This window comes from Scleropages formosus, chromosome 4 (genome assembly GCF_900964775.1).
Source record: "Scleropages formosus chromosome 4, fSclFor1.1, whole genome shotgun sequence".
Taxonomy (NCBI): Eukaryota; Metazoa; Chordata; class Actinopteri; order Osteoglossiformes; family Osteoglossidae; genus Scleropages; species Scleropages formosus.
In genome coordinates, this window is record NC_041809.1 from 35,473,803 (window position 1) to 35,496,880 (window position 23,078).

Here is a 23,078-nt window from a genome sequence, read left to right on the forward strand (position 1 = left end):
CAGAAAGACAAATGACAGCTTGAATGCATCAGTAAATACTGGAAAGGCCTCACTCCTCTAGGTATTATATGGAAAATATTTTACCAGGGCAGGTTTAAGTGTTTCATACCCAATGGCGCGTTCCTTTAAGGGCTTTACCGTGTTAAAATTCGGTTCCCGTGGCTAAATATGTGTTTTGCATTACGTGGCCTAAGCGATACCCTCTTCAGTTATCGGTACGAGTCGTATTTCACACAGCTATATACAGCAAACAGACATCAGACAAAAATAATAACACAGGTTTCCTTTGGGTGCTCTGGTTTCCTCCCACAGTCCAAAGGCATGCTGTTTAGGTTCACCTGTAGTGTGTGAGTGACAGAGAGAGAGTGTGTGTGTTCCACTGGTGTATGGATGAGTGACCCAGTGTAAGTAGTGTATTTAGCAGTGTAAGTCACCGCGGTGAATAAGGTGTGTGGGCTGGTAACACTACATAGTATCCATTGGAAGCTGCTTTGAAAAAAAGTGTCTGCTAAATAAATAAATATAAATACAAAAATAAATCTAAATATACATATAAATATAAATAACAAGACATCAGAACCGTGAGTCTCCGTAGGCATTTCTGACGTTGACGCGTGCGTATGACGCGCAAGTCCAGAGCCGCTACAAGCAGCCTCCGACACACTGCAGCTTGCGTCTCCAGAAACCGCAATATTTCACAAAGTACCGGAGTCCTCGGCACGCACTTCACGGTTGTTTGCAAACTATCGGCCAAGTTGAGATGTTCCCTGACAAACTTTCTGCAAAACATAAATTCCACCAGGAAACCATTCATTGCAATCTTGGCTCAGCAGTCCCAGAGCGCCGAGGTTTCGGCGAGACCTCAAAACTGCAGGTTTACTGCAGAGTCGTTCTTCTCACCCCACTCCATACCATCTTTGAGCGCATCCTTCGGAGTAGGAGGGAAAAGAAACTCCACGGGAAATATTAAACCACTTAAACGTTGACCATCTCTCATACACTCTAAAAATTCTGACACATCCTGGAAGAAGCAGTAAAGCAAAAATCGTAAATGTGAACAGCGGCTCTTCCTCGCATTTTGCTCTTCTCTTTCTGTTGCTTTTTTTCAAAGAAAATATTAACTTATTTCTATTTTTCACCATGCTTGAAGTCCACATGGTAAATGATATTTGTACATTCCAACCAAGGATATTAGTACATTCCATCCAAATACCCTTCCAATACCAATAACCACTTCTTCAGTGGAGGGACATGGTGGTCTGGAGCCTATCCAGGTACCATATGTCAAGGGGCAACATGTGGCGATATTGTCCTTGCGATGAATGCTGTTCGATGAAGAAGCAATTTGAATTACAAAACGCCGCTGATCTTCAGAAAAATAGCTCTTGTCCTCATCGAGTCTGCAGGTCAAAGGTCACTGTGCTTTAAAACAACAGGAGATCAAAGCCAATTCCCTGGAGGCTAAAGTGGTTCTTAGATAAGGATCGATAACTTTGGAATTTTGAAAAACTCTTGGGAGTTATTCCTAAGGCTGGTAATGGGGCAGCTGGAAGTGTAGTGGTTCTTGGACCCACAGGTTGGATTCCCAACTCCAGCTGTAGTACCCTTGAGCAAGGTACTTACCCTAAATTGCTCCAGTAAAATTACCCAGCTGTACAAATGGGTGAATAATTGCAGGTAACTTGAAATTGTAAGTTGCCTTGGAGAAAAGTGTCAACTACGTAAATGAATAAATGGAACTGTGGACAATTACCGCAAATTGCACTGTTCTCTCACGGCAGTTTCTACAGCATTGCCTGCCGTATGGAGAATTCACCTTCATCGGGTCACATTTTGCAAGCTTCTCATATTTCAGTCACTTCTCAGTCAGTCTCACATTTACATTTATTCATGTAGCTGATGCTTTTCTCCAAAGCAACTTAGAACATTAATCTACCTACAGTTATTTACCCACTTAGACAGCTGAGTTAGGGTTACTGGAGCAATTTGAGGGAACGTACTTTGTTCAAGGGTACGAGAGCCGGAGGTGGGGAGTCAGCCTGTGACCTGCAGGTCCAAAGACAAGAGCTCTAACCACTACGATACCAGCTGTTCCAGGACCCAGTCTCACATTTCTCTCTGACGAAAGTTATTGCAACGACCCGCATTACTGTGAACAGATATTTATTGTAATTAGTTGGGGCTGAAGGGAATTATGGGAAAAATGTGAAACAGTTGTTCAACCGCTATGGGGGCTCACGGGGACTATAGGGGGGTCAGTGCCTGTTGGGGAGTGTGTGAGGCTGGCTTCAGGTGTAGGTTTGTGAGGAAAAGGGGTCTTTGGAGCATTATTTCCATTAGTACGCACTGTGTGCCTGTTTCTCAATAAATGTTCATAATGAGTGGTGTCTGTGAGTCCTCCTTTACCCCATCCAAACCCAGAAGGGGACACGCTCTGCTGTCTCATTGCTAAATTTCAGAAATGTCCCTTCAGCATCACCCATCCCCCGAAGAAAATGAAGAACCTCTCCCATTTTATGAACCGTAGAATCAAATTAAATGGCAAATTCCATGGGAAACTGGTTCTGAAGAAATGTGGCTGTGAGGCCGACTACTGCCTGGATGGGATACCAGTCCACTGCAGGGTAGTCACACACGTTCGCTCACACTTACACAGCGTAAGGTTACTTAAGCGTCACCAGTCCGCCCGAAACACATGCCAATGGGTTGTGGAGGGAAACCAGAGCACCTACACTTACATGTACATGTTCATGTATTCATTTATTAGACACTTTTCTCCAAAGTGACGAACATCTCATAGAAAATACAATGTGTTCATGACACAAGTAGCTGCACAAAACTTTATCTGAATATCGACGATTCCTGATCACTTTCCTAGTAATTTTTTTTTTTTTTTGAGATACATATAAACATTTACATTACAGGAGCAGGGGGCACAGGGGCACGATGGTACAGTGGGTTTGGCCACATCCTCCGCTCTGGTAGGTCTGGGGTTTGAGTCCATGGTTGCTTGGGGTGCCTTGTGACAGACTGGTGTCCCGTCCTGGGTGTGTCGTCCCCTCCCCCCCAGCCCTGTACCCTGTGTTCCCAGGATAGGCTCCAGTCCGCCACGACCCCGCCTGGGACGAGCGGTTTCAGACTGTGTGTGTGTTACAGGAGTAACTGCGTAAAGGTTTATCCCGCATCATCTTAAAGTTATGGTGCGTGAACATTTACACCTTGCATGAACTTAAGAGATGATGGGCGAAGTGAGTCTGGAAGAGATGAGTTTAAGACCCTTTTTAAGTGTGGACCTCTAGAGAATCAGCGCCTGGCGGAAAAGTGGCAACGGCAAAGCGAACAAGAAATAAAGAAAAATAAAAAGAAAAAATTCTTAAATAAACTGCTGAGAGCAAAGGGAAAATAATGATCAGGAAGTGACTGCAGATGATTGTCACTACATCCAGTGTAAAAAGGGAATCCCAAGAGGCAAATACTATGACCGGTAAATAAATTTCCAAGCCTTCAATAATGAGAATGCAGGATGATACACATTTGCCTTCAAGACAGACGTGCAGCACTCCATGTAGGGGAACTGCGTGCGGCACATCTAGAATCCCACAGAAACCACTTGGAAAAAATTAAATTAAGGAATTCGGAGAAGGTCAAGAAAGCACTCGTTGGAGCACTGCTGGATATATAAAAATAAAAATATTTACGTGCAGCTTTTTTTGCGGAGTGGAAATGCACACACGGCGGGAGGTCTTTTTCGTTTACTTTGTTCTGACACGACGAGGGGGCATAAAATCGAGACGGATCTCCCACGGCTGCAGCCTGCGGTCAAGAGCGAACAGTAAACATCCACTTGATTTGGAGCAAATATCCCAAAGTGACCATTGCAACACAAACCATTTATTTATACTGGAACATCCCACGAAGCCGCACGCTTCGAGGCTCGGCAAGCACGGGCACGCAAACTTGGGGACGCCACGTAAACACCGCTCTCTTACCGTGAACGCTAAAGCGAGATAGGAACCCTAAATCAAAGACGTTAGAGGGCCGTGCAAGGGAAGAGGGGCGAACGAGGTAAAAGATGCCGTGACCGTGGGGCGGAACGTGCCGGTGGGGGGTCGCGTCCGCCCCGTCCGGCCGTCCACTCCGACCTTGCGATGCTGCCCTTGTGGTCCCTCCGGTCGACGTCTCCAGCGCACACGGAGATGTTGCGGGTGCCGTTTCCTCGCCAAACCACCCCCGATTCATTCCCCCTCCTGAGGTTTGTAGGATAGCGCAACACTTCCCCTCCGGGAGTTCACATCCAGGGCTCTCAAATACCACCAAGCATTTTGCAGGAGAGAAAATTCAAGCGTGAATGATTACCGCCACCACCATTCAGCTACCTGAAGTTTTGCTCCCCTTTTGACACTATGATTTAAACCCCATCTCAGATTCAACATGAAAGACTGAAGTTGAGATTAAAGGAAATAATCTAAACTTTTTTTTAGATACTTTTCTCTAAAGAAACATATAATTCTTTGTGTATTTATCTGAACTGCTTGTACCATATGGGGTCGCGGGGAACCGGAGCCAACCCAGCAACACAGAGCGTAAGGCCAGAGGGGGAGGGTACGACACACCCAGGACGGGACGCCAGTCCATCGCAAGGCACCCCAAGCGGGACTCAAACCCCAGACCCACCAGAGAGCAGGATCCGGTCCAACCCACTGCGCCACCGCGCCCCCCTTTGTCTATTTATACAACTGGGTAATTCTACTGGAGCAACTGAGGGTCAGTACCTTACTCAAAGGTACAACAGCTGAAAGTGGGATTGGAACCTGAAACCTTTGAGTTCAAAGGAAGTAGCGCCAACCACTACACCACCAGCCGCCCCAAAACCAGAAGAGGGAAACATTAAATATGTTCTAATAAATTCTGTTTGATTTGCGTAGCATTCAAAAATAGTACTTTTAACATTCATAATTATCACGCACAGTGTTTCTAATTGACAGCATAATTTTTTTCAGTCATACAGATGCACCCCTAGACATGATATCTCTAATCCCAAACTAATTCCTTCACCAAAAGGAACAACAGTATACAGTCTGTGAGCATGTGGTGCATAACTCAGTTAAAATACATCAGCGTTTCACAATAAAACAGCACCAATCGTAAGAGCAACGGTAGGAATACCCCAAAAATAGAATGTCTTGAAAAGAGGTGGCTGCAAGCGTAGGGATTAGAGCGGCTGCTTTTGGATCCAAAGGTCACAGGTTTGAATCCCAGCTGTAGTACCCTTGAGCAAGGTACTTACCCTGACCTGCTCCAGTAAAATTACACAGCTGTATAAATGGGGTAAATAATGCAGTAAATGTTTCTGAGGAAATTGAAATGAATTCCTGGAAGTTCAGGAGATGAGTGGTCCAGCAACATGTACAGACATCACATGTAGGCCTGGGCCATCTGGACCTAAAATCTGCAGAAGTACCTTCTGCGTTTGAAATGAATAAACTTTACAATATAAATCTTCTTAATTTAGTTAATAAATGTATCTCAGCTGCACAGGAGCAGTTTACAGCACAGGCGAATATATTTTTGAAATAAATTAAATACGTATTTTGTTGCCGTTCTGTCTAGATGCTGGAATGAAACATTTACATTTACTTGACGCTTCTGTCCAAAGTGACTTACGGCTCTAACGACAGCACTACCAGCGGCCCCTGCAAGCTCCTCGTCCATCGAAAAGAATCATACGCACATTCCAAAGTGACTTCCAACAAACTCTATGTAGTGTTATGAGCCCACACACCTTATTCACCATGGTGACTTACACTGCTAGATACACACTGGGACATTCATCCATACATCAGTGGAACACACACACACACACACTCTCTGTCACTCACACACTATGGGGGAACCTGAACAGCATGTCTTTGGACTGTGGGAGGAAACCAGAGCACCCAGAGGAAACCCACACAGACAGAGGGAGAACATGCAAACCCTACACACACTGAGCAGGGATCAAACCCACATCCTCTCACACCACCCAGGAACTGCAAGACAGCAGCACTACTAGCCGTGCCACCGTGCCAAACCTCCCCGCTCGGGCAAATCCGACTACACGTATGTGACGCCGCAACTCAGTAGCGCGTCTCGGCAGAGGCGTAACATCTGCAGATAAAATCCAGAGAAAGAATGTTGAACACGAACACATGAGGAATCAATAGCAGCATCTGGACATGAGAAACGTGCAGGTTTGTCCTCATTAGAAAGAGCCCACAGATAGGTACCAAATGCAGCTTCTTCTCCATCCTTTCGCCCGTTGACTCCAGAGACAAATGACTGCTGTTTCCTGGCATGCGGCGCACAAGTCTCTTCGTGGTAATTTAAGATGCATTTGCAGCTGCAGTTCACATGAGAGGATGAATCTTACCCTTCGCTGAAATTAAATCTTGTAAGAGAACCTTTTGCACGAAGGGTGTTTGGGGTAAAAATAAGAACGCCGGCATTGCAGGAGACTGAGAGCAGGGTGTCATTAATTTACCATGTATTGATCTACAATTTGGGACCATTCAGTACATTTCTTTATTACATTTTCCTTTAGAAACATTTCAAAAGGGCTGCGAAAAATCTCTTTATCTTGCCTAACATACATCGTTTTTCATTATACAGACGCTCCTCTATTTATGACGGTTCGACTTACAATTTGTCAAAGTTACGATAGCGATACGCATTTGCTAGAATCCGTACTTCGAATTCTGAATGTCGATCTGTTCCCGCGCTCGCGATATGCGCCGCGATACTCTCTCCCGATGCTGGGCGAAGGCAGCGAGCTTCAGCATCCACTCAAGCGCGCTCGCGGTCTCTGTATCGATCACACCAACGAGCGTAAACAAGCGATACTGTCTTGAAAGCGTTTTTCTATTTTGTGTTTTCGTATCCCATTATATCTACTAAACGCCCACGTGTGTCTCCTCCTTAAATTTGCCCAGCTGTAGGCTACGGTAAGCGTTCTGAGCACGTTTAAGGGAGGCCAGGCTGTGGTGTTGTATTCTTTTTCGACTTACGGTTTTTCCACTTACGATGGATGTATCGGAACGTGACCTCATCGTTAGTCGAGGAGCATCGGTACGTGCAAATGACCAACTGGAGAAACATACTGCAGAAAAACAGCGATCTGTAACTTTAAATAGCACTGAACAGCACATTCAGTTGAATTCAATGTATTTGTATAGAGCTCTTCTCACACAGCCCTGAGATGGACTGGCGTCCCGTCCGGGGTGTGCCCCCCCACCCACCTTTTCAGCCTTGTGCCCATGTCTCCAGGATAGGCTCCAGCTGGCGGCAACCCTGCTCGGGGCAAGAGGTTCTAGAAACTGGTTGGTTGCTTGCTCTTCTCACACAGTGACTCACACGGAGCACTGAACAAAGGATCAGAGGGATAATGAAACATAAATTAAAGGTTGGCTATACATTAAATTACTGCAATAAATACGTCATTATTAAAGCTGTAAGTAAGCCAGCTGGCCGAGGAGGAAAGGAACGAACAAACTGGAAACCAAAGGGAGGGGGGGGAAGAAAAAAAAACTTATGGGGGTCCAAAAGCCAGTGGCTGCCCACCTTCCCCTGGGAATTCTAGATTTAAAAAAAAAAAAAAAAAAAAAAGTCAATTTACAGCTACTAATAACATTGCCACTAAATGCTAATATTATTACTATTTCCTGATATTTACCATCATATAGTCAATTTCAGAGGTAGATGACATGAGGGACGATTAAACGCTTAAAGCTTCAGTCCAAAAAGAAAGCAGCGATTTCAGACATATTTCCTGAGGGAAAAAAGTTCTCAGCACATCTTTTCATTTTCCTGCAAAATCGTTGACTGCATTGCGTCTGAAGTTGCGGAAAGAGTCAAAAAGCAGTTGCTCGCTGCCCTCGTGACTGAGCTGTCTTCACCTTCTTTCACGCAGCCTTCTGACCCGGAATTTACCCCGTCTCGCACCGCACTCGGCCCGCTTGACAACAGCCCTTGTGCTTATGGCACCGGCATGTAAAGGAAGCACATTTTCCAAGGACTCATTCGCAGCGGACGTTAAAACCTGGACGAACCTGCCTCGCGACACTTTTTTCAAAACCGAATTTGCGGACGTAAACCCGCCGGGCGGAATCCATCCACGCGATAGTAATAAGAAACAAGAGATGTCGCTGTCTTCACGGGAACCTCGATGCCTCCTGCCCCCAGGTATGTGGGAAGGGATCAGGGATCGCTCAAGTTCAGCTCAGTCTGTGTGGAGTTTCTGTGTTCTCAGCACGTTCACGTGGGTTTCCTCGCGCAGCCCGAAGACGTGTATTTCAGGGTAACTGCTGACTAACGAACGGTTGCCCTTAGCGTGTGAACGTGAGCGCCGATGGCCGCTCTGCGATGGTGTGGAACGCCACCCAGGACGCATCTCGACAGCTTTAGCGCTCTCTGCTTCCGGGACAGGCTCTGGACTGGCGTGACCCTCCCAGACTCGGACAAGTGTGCTAATGATAGTGAAAGACACACACACTTTCTGAAGCGCTTGTCCCATACAGGGTTGTGGGGAGCCAGAGCCAAACCTGGTAACACAGGGTATAAGGCTGGAGGAGGAGGGGACAAACCCAGGACAGGATGCCAGTCCATCACAAGGCACCCCAAGCAGGACTTGAACCCCAGACCCACTGGAGAGCAGGACCCGGTCCAACCCACCGCACCGCTGCACCGCTGCACCGCTGCACCACCGCGCCCCCCTCATAGTGAAAGAGAGAGACATAATTTACGTTTTGTGATTTTCTTCTCACCTGGCTACCCCCTCACCTTTCGGTGACCCTGTCCAAAGTCCAGACTACATCCACGGCCAGTATTTTTCGCAGTGATGAAAAGCAGCCAACGGTCTGTCCTCACAAAGTAATACCCCCATTTCTCCCACCCATTAAATATGAACGGTGTGTCATCCTCTCATCGAGGACCGAGTTGCGCCGGGAAGTTCAGAGGTACCTCCACCATCCAGAGCTCCACGATAATTTGGGGTCACGAAGGAGCCGAGGCTGGAGTCACGTAGAGGGGAAAGTTCTAGTTCGACAGCTCACCGATTAGGCCTCCGTCACAGTCCCTTCTGTGTTTCTCCCTCAGCATGACAGCAGGTTCTAGGCAACATAATCTCAAGAGCAGGCCATAAAGGAGCGGAAAAGAGCTCTTGTCATTAATACATCACCTGCAGAAGAGCAGGCAGCGCAAACGGGTTCAGGAAAACAAAACCAACGCGATTTAATTCTACAAAGTCGTTTCAAACCGAAATGGCAAAAGTGCAACAGGACCAACGCCAATTCTTTTTTTAAATGAGGAAAAAACAGTTTAAAGGACTAATTATAGTGCTGCCCCTTGCCCCACCCCCTGCTCTCCCTGCAGGTGATTGGTCACAAGTGAAGCTCCTCCCCCCCAGTGAAGCTCCTCCCCCTCCAAAATCGGCTTTCTCCTTGACACCCCGTTTGTTATTGTTAACGTTAGCGAGGAAGAAAGAAGAAACCGATGAATGAGCTTGTTTTCAGGGTCATAAAATACAACACAGCCAGAAATATAATGGGAAACATTGCAGGCTCTGTGAAAAGTTCCTATAATTTCAATGCTAAATATTTTGAAACGCCTGTGAATGATTATTGTCCGTGATTCAACTCAGCCTTAACAGCGGCGTTTCTTTTTCCCAAAAGAGCTGTTCAAGGGCTGTTTAAGAGCACTCTTTAAGATAATAAGCATCTAAAATAATAAAACAAGATTATTTACACATTACAACTAAGTGGCGGGGTCTCCGTTTTTATTCCCTCCAAGCAATGTCGCGGCAGAAGAAATTGCAGATGGAATATGACAGAAGGGCTCATTCAGGGGTTCTTCTTATGTACATATTTCGGGCGGGAAAAGTAAACCACAGCGTTAATACTCACCGTGCTTCGGTGCCCCTAACTACACATAAACGTCGCTTTTTGCGGCTGTTGCGGTTAAGACTGAATAAATGCAATGCAGATGGTCAAGTTTATACATTTGTGCAAGTGAGTTGCACACAACAGTATTAGCCACTGAGAAAAGAAAAAACTTTAAACTTATAACCCTGAAAGTGGAGGGAGGGGGGGCTATGCAATTGTTAAGCGGAGAAGAAAGTAAAGAAAGAAAAAAGCCTGCATATTTATACAGCCTTCCATTGTGCAAAAAAAAGAAATGGAATTTGAATTATGAACAGAAAATACATTTTCATTCCTCCTTGCAAAAAAAATATTCGGAACGAACAGGCCCGCTACCGATTTCCCATGCAAAACATACGTGTTACCTTAATTATCCAGGCTGCATTGGAGATTTGAAACGCAGTTATTCACGCGAAGAAATTCTCTCATAAAACTCTCATGACAAGGTAATCTAGAATGCCTCGCGATTGTGCTTTTTCCCAAAAGTTCACCTTTCAAGAAATCACTAGCATATGGAAGGACCAAGGAAAAAAAGGACAAATACAAGTTTTTCAGCTGAGGTCTAGAAACAGCAACAGATGTCAGGACTGGATTTGGGTTTGGGAGCAACTGGAACCAATGATAAGCCATATGCGATAACCAAGTGAGAATGATGGCAAGCGATGCGGCGATAAGGACCGCTCTGAAAGAGCAGGTCCGCCATCTCCTGGGACCTGCAAGGCTGGTCCAGCTTGACGCTGCTCAGAAGACAGCAGGTAGTGTAGTGGTTGGAGCTGCTGCCTTTGGACATAAAGATCACAGGGTTGAGCCTCACCTCCAGCTGTAGCTCCCTTGAGCAAGGTACTTACCCTAAATTGCTCCAGTAAAATTACCAATCTGCACAAAGAGGTAAATTACTGTAACCTTAACACTGTAAGTCATTTTGAAGAAAAGGGTCAGCTAAATGAATAAATATATGAGCGTCCTTGCACCAAAACGGGGGCAGGAGAGGAACACACACACGTTGTCTGAAACCGCTTGTCGCGGCGAGCCAGAGCGTAACCCTACATTATAAATCTTTGGACTGTCAATGTTATTTCATAAATAAATGTATTATAAAAAGTAATTAGGTAAAGTGATAAGGGTGGGGATGCATGTCAAAACCATTCCCTAATATGGGAAATTAATTAATTTTAGATGGAAGAGGAATGAAATAAAGAATATGAATAACACACGCATTGTCTGAAACAGCTTGTCCCAAGCAGGGTTGCAGCAAGCTGGAGCCTAACCTGGCAACACGGGGCACAAGGCCGGAGGGGGAGGGGACACGCCCAAGGACGGGATGCCAGTCCGTCGCAAGGCACCCCAAGCGAGACTCGAACCGTAGACCTACCGGAAAGCAGGACCCAGTCAAACAGTCACAAAGAAAAGACTAACATTAAGCAGAAAAAGTCAAGGTAGATCTTACTCAAGTCTTTTGAAGAATCATCCTAGAAATGACCGAATGAATGGAGTAAAGGCAAGTACATTTATTCATTTAGTCAACGCTTTTCTCCGAAAGGACTTAAGGTACTAGCGACACATTTACACAGCTGGGTAATTTTACTGCTGCCAATTAGGGTAAGTACCTTGTTCAAGGGTACTACAGCCAGAGATGGGATTTAAACTTGCAACCTTTGGGTCTAAAGGCAGCAGCTCTGACCACTGAACTAACAGCTCTCCCAGTCCAGTAGTAACAGTAAATATCTTACTCTCGCTACAGTACTTACTACAGTACCACTGTCTCCCGTCTTCGAGGGAACAGTACGACGCCGGGAAGATGGGCAGCGGCAGCGATCCGCATCCCCCGGTCTTCCACGCAGTCACTAGCGTATACGACCGATACTCTACAGTGTTCTGTGTTGTCAGTGTTGTTTTTTGGATACCTCCCCGCATCTACGTTGTGCTTTGTGCGTCCATCGTGTGTACGAAACACCCATCTGTGTCTCCTGCTACTGGTGAGAAGAAGAAGAAGAGGAGGGCAGTGACTCTTGAGGAGAAACTCAAGATAATCGCCCAACACGAAGGCGACAATCCCGTAATGGCCATCGAGCGTGAACTTGGACTTTCGCAACCGACGATTTCGACTTTCTTAAAGGATAAGCAGCTGTAATGTTCGGTAGGTTAGGTGTATGAAATGCATTTCCGACTTACGATATTTTTGAGTCACAATCGATTTATCGGAATGTAACCCTCTTGTAAATCGGGGATGATCTGTACGTTGTACCTGACCTGAGACCTGGAGAATATTCCCAGTCGCTCACTCATTGTGCTTCACCACTTGTCCAAGTCAGATACACTGTTTCGGATGAGGTTTTTCCCCCCCATTTGAAATTCTGCCGTTATCTCAGCGACGGCTTTGTTGCAATGACCCAGCAAGTAACGGCAAGCCTTTCGATCGGCTAAATTCTCCCAGGGTTTGTAAGAAAGAGGTGTATAACGTACAGCGATAGAGCAGCCGTCGCGGAGAACAATTCACTTGTACTAAAAAGGTGGCCACATTCCAAGAGACCATTTAAGCGAAGGCCACCCGAACGTTGCCGCACGAAAGGTGCCCCCAACCTGCTCGCTCCACCGCTATGAATTCCAGAGACACCAACATATTATATGCTTTCGTACACCCATTTATTACCTTATCATTCATTTCAACGCAGACTCTGTGATCAAAGCTCTCCCTGCCCATCTGTCCCACAACTTAGTCACGCCTGCTTTTTATAATTTAGTGTATCTATAATTCTCTTGCGCAATCCATTATTCTCTTTCGGACCTCATTTTTTACCCAATGGGAGCCTTTTCACCGCAGTAGGCTGGCGACCTTCCCACCCCACAGGTCTCCCCAGAGGGAGAGAAAAGAGTGAAAGTGTAAGAAATGTGTGAAAAATTAAATGTCATGATACGGACCAGGCTTCCTGGACAGGCGGCGCTCCGTCCTGGACAAAGCGTCGGCTCCCCTGCACGGCAGGAAGTACAGAGTTCCCCGCGCTTTTGAAGAAAATCGATAAATCAGCGCAAAGTAGGGATTGAGCGGAATCTGAGAAATATGTGTAACGTTACCTTTCTTTAAATGTAAAACTGGATGGACATAACACTGCGCAGACATGCACACGTGTTACGAGAAATATTTTAGTAAAAGGACAAATGGGACACTATTTGACCACCATATGGACTGTCCTTTCATACTGGCACCTTTTTCAATTTATTTTCCTTTATGTGCTGTTAATCAATTTAATTTATGTTCTGTTAAACACCTTAAAGTACTGGAGGTGTGGTGGCGCAGTGGGTTGGAGCAGGTCCTGCTCTCTGGTGGGTCTGGGGTTCGAGTCCTGCTTGGGGTGCCTTGCTGTGGACTGGCGTCCCGTCCTGGGTGTGTCCCCTCCCCCTCCAGCCCTGTGTTTCTGGGTTAGGCTCCAACTCCCTGTGACCCTGAACGGGACAGGAAGTTCAGACTGTGTGTGTACCCATCCAGGGTTAGATGTGCTGCCTTTGGACCCCATACTGTAGTGATACAGTTTACTGGACCAATTTATGATAAGAATCTTTCTCAAGGGTGCTACAACTGGAGGTGGGATTCAAACCTGCAACCTTTCGGGTCCAAAGGCAGCAGATCCAACCACTACACTACCAGCTGCCGCTTATAACGCGGTCGTAAACATGGAAATTTAGTTACAAGCCGTACGTCACGACAAAAAGGCCGATGAGGAATTAAGTACAGCATGATAAGGTAGGGCCGTCTCAGCATTTCAATGAATAAAACTCCTCGTTGCAAGAACATACAACAAAATACTTTTATCAGTTTAAAAGACATTTTCACAGCTTGGGAAACCCAGCGAAAACAGAAGCCCCGATGCCTGTAGAGGTGCAGTGCACACAACAGTGCGTTCATCTACATATCTGGGAACTGCATTTACGTTCTTAAATTTTACATTTGTTTTTTTTTTTACTTTTCCGAAAGGTTCTTTAAAGAAATATTTGAAAAACGGTGAAGCGTTCGGATACAGCCTCTCCACCCTTCACCTTTATTCATTTATCTGACGCTAAAATGAATCCTAATCCTAATGCGGTCCTAATTCTTCACTCCGACATGCAAGTATCCAGGTGAAATAAACGACCAAAGCTGGCGATTTCACAAGAGCGTCGAGCTAACGGAGCCCTAAGTAACACACACTTGTAGTAAAACCGTTGGTGCCTGTGAATGAAGCACTATAATATCTATATAAGATATATAATATCATCCTTATCCAAAAGATAAAAGGTGTAATTGCAGATTTTACATGTTTTCTGATGCATTACAAGATGCTGAAAGCTGACTTGTTTATTATCCTGGAGCCTTGTCATTCTTTATTCATTATATTTATTTAAGGACTTTGTGCTGATAGTCTCCTGTAATTAAAACCTGTTTTAAAGTGCTTCTAGATATGTCACTAAGTAAACCTTCTCCAATTTATTGAAAAAAATATTGAATAAAAATATTTTTTTGGATAATTGAATTTTAAAAAAAAATCTATGATTTAAATTGAGCTTACCGATTCTTTTTTCAGTATATTTACTTTTTGTCAGGTGGTTTATACAGATTTTTTATCGTTGATTGAAATCAAGTTTACAGATTTTTTTTCAATATATTTATTTTTCGTCAATAAATATGTTTCATATATATGTATATATGTTTCATTAAATCATAGAAGGTTTATTTAAGAAAAAATTGTATTTACTTTTGCCAACCCTGGCGATGACACTACAAACAGGGGTTTTTCGCACTAAGGAGACAAAGCTTCTGCCCACACCCTGATCCACAGAAGCTCATTCCAGGGAATGAGAGAGTTTTATATAGAGAGATAGCTCTGGGCAGACAATACACAATAAAAGCGAACTGAAAACAGGTGTACAATCTCCACAGCAATGGACAGACACACGGAGGACAAGCTGCAGTCCAGCCTATACGTCTATATTACATGCACTCCCCGCACAGGGCCGGACAGTGAAAAAGTCCTTGTGGAGCATCCGTTTGGTACCGAGATTCAAGCTGCTTCTTCATCTCAGCGAAAATGTTTGCTTTCCGCTGCTGACCGAACAGCCCGTTTTGGACAACGTCGACCCCGCTCCGCGTGTTCGCAGATGCGGGCCGTGCGAGGGGCCCTGCTCGCGTGTGTGGCACATGTCCAGCGCAGATGGGAAACTGCTTGGGGGATGTCCTAGGGAGGCTGCTTTCTGTGTGTTTCTTTTGTGCCGGACAGCGGACAGAGAGACGGAAGGGGTCTCCAGCAGCACCCTACCGGGCCGGATGGCACAGTTCGAGGTCCATCGTACCAGAGCAATGAAAACAAGCTTCCGTAGCGCTCGCTTTTTAAAGAAGACAAGACGGCCGACAGCGTTCCTCTGGCCTCTGTAGGACTGCAGTCCTGCTTTGGGGGCTGTTTCAGCTAACATCTGGTTCCTATTCCTTTTATTTTGCAGTTAATTTCTTCTTTCTTGCTAAATTAGCAACACCGCAGGTTTATGCGATGCATTATTGTATTTTCCGAAAAAGGAAAGGAAAGGCTTTTTACTGGAGCCACATTACAGCATTTGACAGGAATATTGTATCACGCTAACTTACATACTGATCATGCGAACTTACACAGGATTCACAGATGGAATAAAGACGTGTTGCGTAACGATGGGGATACATTCTGAGATGTTAGGCGATTTCGTCGTTGTGCAAACATCATAGAGTGTACTTATACACACCTAGATAGTATAGCCTCGATCATAGAGTGTACTTATACACACCTAGATGGTATAGCCTCGATCATCAAGTGTACTTATACACACCTAGATAGTATAGCCTCGATGCAGTCAAGAGATGCAGTAAACATGAGATTTATGACGCTGCTGCCGGCGTAACACAGCAAACTATTTTACGGTAAACTTTTTTATAAGTAGAAAGAGTACACTGTAAAACAACGATAAAAAGTACAGTACAGTAAATGCATAAACCAGTAACAGCTTTTTCTTATCATTATCAAGTATTATGTACTGTACGTAACTGTATGTGTTGTACTTATATATGACTGGCAGCACAGTAGGTTTGTTTACAGCAGCACCACAAACACATGAGGAACATGTTGCACTACAGTGTTGCTAAGAATTTTTAAGCTCCATTATAATATTATGGGACCACCATAAAAAACACGTTCAGTCATTGCCCGAAATGTCGTTAACCTTTTCAGCAATTTTCCTTGTGAGAGACAGCACCGGACTGTGGGACATTTGTGGGGCACGTAGCAGCGGAGACGCTACATCTTTTTTGACGGGGGCAATGTAACGACTTGCGTTACTGAGAGTTTGGGCAGGAGTCTATTGTAAAGAGTTGCATTCTGGGTAAAATGTGATTTAGGTGTTCAACCACTAGGGTGACTTACGAGGAAAATAATGGGGTAACTGTGGTTGCCAGTAGGAGAGTAAAAAAAGCCTAGAGATACTAAGCAGCCTGGGTGGAGGTACAGGTTCTTATGAAAAAAAGAAGATCTGGGATCAAGAGCATTCCTTTTCTACATACTGCTCTTGAATTAAATATTCAAAATGAATGCTGTCTGTGTGTCCTTCTTTGACCAATCCAAACTCAGAGTCACGGTAGTATGTAACTTATACAGACCCACACACAGAGTTGCTAAGTAAATTTTGATATTGTCCTGTGATCAAATGTTGCCTGTAACAGCAATTTGCTTTAATTTGACAGCAACAACTGACTGCTGAAGCACAGAGCTATTCATTCAAGCACAAGACAGACAGTCATGAACATAAGTTTCAACACCACAAGTGCAAGCATGCTAAAAATGAGCAACCGCAGACACACAGTTATGAACTGCGGCTTCTTTTTTATCAAGTGATCATTTTGCCAAAACGATGTTCTGCCACGACCTCTTAAGTTCATGTAAGGTGTAAATGTTCATGCACTTTAACTTTGAGATCATACCTCTTGAATAACGGATAAACATTCAAGCAACTACTCGTGTAATGTAATGTAAATGTTTATAATAAAAAAAATATTAGGAAGGTGATTAAGAATCGTCGATATTTGGATAAAGTTTTATGCAGCTACTGGTGTGATGAACATCGGTTCATATGGTGGAAAGAAACAAACTAACTGCACTTAAGAATCACACGTCTGCATCTAAGTGTCTCTTCCTGCTAATGTAATGAACACATTGTATTTTCCATGAGATGTACATCACTTTGGAGAAAAGCATCTGCTAAATGAGTAAACCTAAGTACCTTGCCCAGGTGCACAACAGCTGGAGAGGGGATTGAAACCTGCAACCTTCAGAGTCAATGACAGCAGCACTAACCACTACACCACTATGTGGCAGCTGCTAAAATTGAACAAAAGGCTTCTGAATCAAAGAAAAATATATTTGTTTGCAAACACAGAACCTAAAAAGTACATGACGGTGAACTGCAGACACACCTGTACGATGTGCAGTTTCCTAGTACTGTGTGCTGCTATTATAAAGTATAATTCCACCCTTTGTATTACCATTCTTTTTACACTGGCTACATGTCTCACACTGTACATCTACTAATTGCTTCAACTTGCCTTTCTTTTGAAAAAAGATCAAAAATAATTTTCCTTAAATTGCCGCATACCTGTCACATGGAAATCTGGCAACGAATTTTACAGTTGAGGCAGGCCAAACACCAAGGACAGAAAGGTGCTTTTAATGACGGACAATTTTAACACGACGCCCGGTCCATCGTCCATATTTCTCTTCAATCTCAGCGAAGGAGCCGGGCTCCAAAAAAGCAGACACTTCAGATGAACTGCTGAACCTTAGGGAGGCTGAATTAGGGACAGCTGGTAGCACAGTGTTTAGAGGTGATACCCTTGGCTCCCAAGGGTGCAGGTTTGAATCCCATCTTTAGCTGTAGTACCCTTAACAAAGCAGTTTACCCTAAATTACTCCAGAGATCATCAAGGAAGTGGGGCTATATGAAGAGAAACGGGGTGTGAAAATTGGCAGAAGACTCATCAACAATCTTTGCTATGCTGATGATATGACCATACTAGATGAAAGTGAGTATGATCTGGGACATCTGCTCACCAAGAACAAAGCTTGAAAATGGGCTTGCATCTCAACGCGGAGAAGACGATGCTGTTCACAACTGGAAAACTGGAAAACTTCACGCTTGATGGAGAAGAAAGAGAGATAGTAGATAACTCAGTCTACTCGGATTGATAATCAATAATGAAGTGACAAGCAGCCCGGAAATCCGACCACGAATTGCTGTGGGCAAAACCGCCACGAAGAGCTTGGACAAAATTCTCAAGTGCAGGGATGTGACTCTGCAGACAAAGTCCGACTCGTTCAAGCCACGGTCTTCTCGGTCACGTCATACGGATGCGAGAGTTGGACGGTGAAGAAGATGGACGGGAAGAAAATTGACGCCCTTGAACTGTGGTGCTGGCGGAGAATCCTGCGTTTACCCCGGACGACCCGGAAAACAAACGCGTGGGTTTGCAGCAGATCAAACCAAAGACGTCATTGGAAGCTCAGACGACGCGGCTTCGACTCTCTTACTTCGGACACATCGTACGGTGAGAACGGTCAGTGGAAAAGGACATCATGCTGGGCAAAGTGGAAGGTCAACATAGAAGTTTTCTCCTGTGTGAATGTGTGTGTGTGTGTGTGTGTGTGTGTGTGAGAAAGATCGTCCAGCAATGGACTGGCGCTCCATCCATGGTACATCCTGCCTTACACCCCATTCTTCTAATATAGGCTCCAGACCACCACGACCCTGCACAGGACAGCAGTCATTGGATCAACGAATGAACTGAACATTTCCAAGAAGATCTTTTAGAAAAGGGTTCCTTGACGCGGGTCAGAAGTTGGCTAACGAGTCAAAGGTGCTGTGGTAAAAAATGGTTTAAAAAATGACAGGCGGATGGATCTTTCCCTAGAAATGGTCCACATGGTGGGACTTTGGTGGTCTGGTCTGGTCATACGTTTAGTGTCCAATCGTCTGAATACTGACAGTCTATGGGCTACTTGAGTAACGCAGGTGACAGAGTTCACACTTTTCACACACTTCTCCCCACCTGGCTTCAATCACCTGACACAGGACTGACGGCATGAGGGCGACGGAGCGTTAATCGCTATCAGCTGCAACGTGCGTGGAGCGATGGAGAAGACAGATATTTTGCAAACAAGTGAGAAAACCTCTGAATGAAGAAAGTCGTAGCGGTGATGTTCGGTACCACGGGGGCGCGAACTTGTGAGACGCACGGCAGGCTGAACACTGACTGCCAAAGCCACTGTTTGCAGCTCAGACAAAAAACAGTCACATTCAGAAGCACGAAAGCATCAGTGGACCCCTTCGGAATATCATTCATGACTGTGAAAATATGCATATGCCACTCATCATAAACAGAAATTATTCCATCTGTAACTACACCCCTTTACGTTTTGTTTTGTCTAAAATTAAAAAAGCAAAACACAAATGCCACTAAATTCTACAGGACTATAAGGTCCAACTCTTGTTCACGCCATGTACATGTGTTCATTTACCTGATGCTTTTCGCCAAAGCATCATGTTAGTAGAAATGTTTACTAGTTATTGTTATAGCTATTACTACATTGTGACTAGAAATTATTCTAGTAACATTTGGTCACACGTGACAAGTGAAAAGTAAAAAGTTCTTACTTTGTTTTTACTTTTTTTACTTTAATTTTACCTTAATCCAACTGACAGCAGAAAATGCAGAAAATTCCCGATCTCCTCATGTCCAGATATACATCAAGTAACAGCCAAGTTAAGGGTCAGTTAAAATGTCATTGCAGTGATTTATTTTTTGACATTACCCGGGAGGACCGGGTCGCCAGCATTTCTGATTGTATTCAGAGTACCGAGCGTATGAATTTTGTCCAGACTTATGGTACATGTGTTTAACAGAGTACTTTAAATAAACGGAATGATTGCGCAGGAACCCAGTTCAAGGGTACAGAAGTTGCTCTGGAGCAGGAGCCCAGCTACTCGACTGCTACTCAAACACAGTAAAGGAAAGACACACCTGGAGGACAGGAACAGTGTGCCGGCGCCTCCCTCGCTGTGCGCAGTTTGGGCTCCAACATGTTGAGTTTCTGCAAATGAGAGAGAGAAAAAAGAATATTATACATTTATAATAATGTTATATGTATAAAACATTCTGTGCATATATTTTTTCCTTCTCTTCCTGTATTTTAAGGGACAAGATAACATTTCATATATAAATATATATATATATATATACACTTCATTATTGATTACTGATCCAAATAGACTGAAGTTATCTACTATCTCTGTATATAGTATAATAGGATGTATGTAATAGTGTAATATATCGTAAAATGAGCTGCACCGATATTCCCAGTTTTACATTTTAGCGAGTGTTTAGACTGTAAACCCCCGATGACTCCATGACACAGAACAGGCAGCACCGTGAAAACATGGTAAAACTGAACATCAGTTATGTGCTGTTTCAGTGCACAGGAACAGTAAATATTAATATTGTAAATATATTAACAGTGGAATTTCACTTTGAGTTCTCAGGACACAAGCAGTCCTGCATCTTATTGCATTTGGTGGACACACAGGGAGAGAACAGGGTAATTTGAAGCAAGCAGCAGTTTTTCCACAGTGACATTTATTCCTTTAGGACACTTTTTTCTCCAAAGGGACTTAGAACGTTAAGGCACTCACAATTATTGCAGACCCATCTATACAGCTAGGTAATTTTTACTGGGCCAACTAGGGTAAGTACTTTACTTACAGCTAGAGGTGGGATTCGAACCTGCAACCTTTCGATACAAACAAAGGCAGCCGCTCGAACCCCTACTTACGGTGACGTCTTAGAAGACGCTGCTGCGCAGACAGACTGTGACCCTAAGGGACACAAAGTGTCCAGCAGACTGACCGAGCCGTCTGGACACTCACTTCACTACTACTGCCCGATCTGTACGTGTCTTCACTCTGTTTTTACACTTGAATACGACACGGCTCGTGTGATGAACAGGTGCAGCGAGGAGCGTCCGCTTTACCTCCCGCAGCAGCGCGTCCGCGGCGTCCCGCACAGACGTCTCGGGTTCGAGCGCCAGCGCCGCCGCCCGCTCCCGCTCGAGCGCGTGCACCCTGCGCTCCAGCTGCGCGGTCCTGAAGTTCGCGAGGAGGCACGTCGCGATGGAGCCCACGGACAGCAGGAGACACGCGGCCGTGGGCAGAGCGCCCTGGAAACCGGAGCCGTGACACTTCCAGCCGCTTCGCGGCGACGCGGCTTGTTTAGCGGCTGAAGCCATTGGCGCAAAAAGTCGCTCCGTCGCACTTGTCCCGAGCGGCGAAGGAAGGAGCGTCTGCGCGTTTTCTGCCCCGTGGAAGAGCGCGCGCTCGCGTGCGTGCGTGCGTGTGTATGTGTATGTGTGTGTGTGAACGGTCCGCCTTTCAGGGCGAAAGAGCCGCTCGACGCCTCTTCTTCTTGGACAAAACTTAAAAGTTCCTGTTTTGGACCCATGCGGCGGTAACGCCTCAACTTTGTCCATATTCTATGTATATATACATATATACCTATATAGTTTTTTTTTTTTTTTTTGCACGAGACTGGGCGCGCGCCATGAGCTGCTGGGGAGGAACGAACGCGAAATAAGAAAACTCTGATTCTCGCCAAAGTTTCCAACATGTTTAAATTACGGGCAGTAGCTGGTGTGACTCTTAGACTAGACTAGAGGCTGCAACACAGATAACAAGATTCCAGTTTTGCCGACTACTGTAGTGTACTTATTTACTTTCATAACCCATGATATTCTGACTAATCTGCAGATATGAGCGTCTTTAGTTTATTATAATGTATATTTAGTATGGCATGCCATGGCGGATTATGATAGACTAAATTTTAGATATATTAATTAACTCTATTTGTATTGTTTTGTAAATCTAATGTACTTATTTTGTCATATTTAAGACATTCGGGGATAGGCTCCGGACCACCGAAACCCAGGCGAGGACAAGCGCTTCGTGTGTGTGTTGCGTGTGTGTGTAAATGTACTTGCACCAATCACTGACAGTTCAGGAGGGAAAGGAAAAGTTGATGCCGACCTAATTAATTCACTTGGAATAAAGTGTCCAAGCTTGCCATTGTTATGTTTATATTTTTTAATAATTAAAACACATAAATCCATCAACCCCACGGGTGATGACTGGGAAGATCATTGCCTGGTAAAGCAAACCTCATCTTTTTCAAGTCATCATTTTGGGTTTTAGGCATCTTTACAGACACAAAACTATTTTTACATATACATGCATATAGATGAGGGAAAATAAAATCTGAATTTTACATATTATGCAATGATAGCAAGTTTGTGAACATAATATATGCACAGAACACAAAATTTATACTTTAACAGCTGAAAAGAAAATGAGTAATTTTCAGTAAGACTGAATTTTGGTAAAGGAAAGAATAGATGCACTGTAAACTACTCAGTGTAAGAGTATTTTACCTACAATTTTGCATTTAAGAGAGCAGTGATCCCTCACATGATGTTTACATAATATAGAAGGTGGCAAATCTTCAGTTTTCTAATAAAATTTTATTAAGGGAGGTTTTTTCCAATGTTACAATTTATTTTTCAATACTTGCATGTAAGGTGGAACATGGAGTGCATTTTCAAATTAGGACCATATTTCAGGTAAATACTGGTGCTCCTGGAACATATTAAAAAACACCCTCGGTGAAATCAAGTATATCTGTCTGTGGGGGATAATTTAATGAGATTTAGGCTTTAGAAACATCAGTTGAAAATGTCCTATAAATAAGCATGTCAACATCACAGTTATAGAGTCACTACCTTGAGTGCAGAAAAGCATTTGACTTCATTCTGTAAAACCAGTGGCAACTGAAGCAGCTTTTCATAAAGGGCAACTCAAGTCTTATTTCTTCAAGTTTGCCACCTTCCTTAATGCTTATTCAAGGTGTCTTTTTTTCTTTGTTTCATAAGGCCAAAAAGTTATTGAATTCTGATAACTGGAATGACTTCATACCAAATGTGATATTCATCCAATCAGGATCTCTGTTCATCTTTGCTGCCAATTTGCATTTTGACGCATGTT

At 44.3% G+C, this 23,078-nt stretch overlaps 1 protein-coding gene across 1 annotated transcript in view; it reads right to left on the reverse strand.

The window, feature by feature from the left end:
- The window catches only part of LOC114910419 (uncharacterized), a 58,057-nt gene extending 36,701 nt beyond the window's left edge, over nucleotides 1–21,356 (reverse strand). Inside the window, exons 1-2 of the mRNA XM_029251118.1 lie at nucleotides 21,020–21,356; nucleotides 20,014–20,083 (exon numbers count right to left, since the gene is read on the reverse strand). Of these exons, the coding sequence (XP_029106951.1) occupies nucleotides 20,014–20,083; nucleotides 21,020–21,274 (325 nt within the window). The 5' untranslated portion in view covers nucleotides 21,275–21,356. The remainder of the gene's footprint in view (nucleotides 1–20,013; nucleotides 20,084–21,019) is intronic.
- Between the last annotated feature and the right edge of the window lie 1,722 nt (nucleotides 21,357–23,078).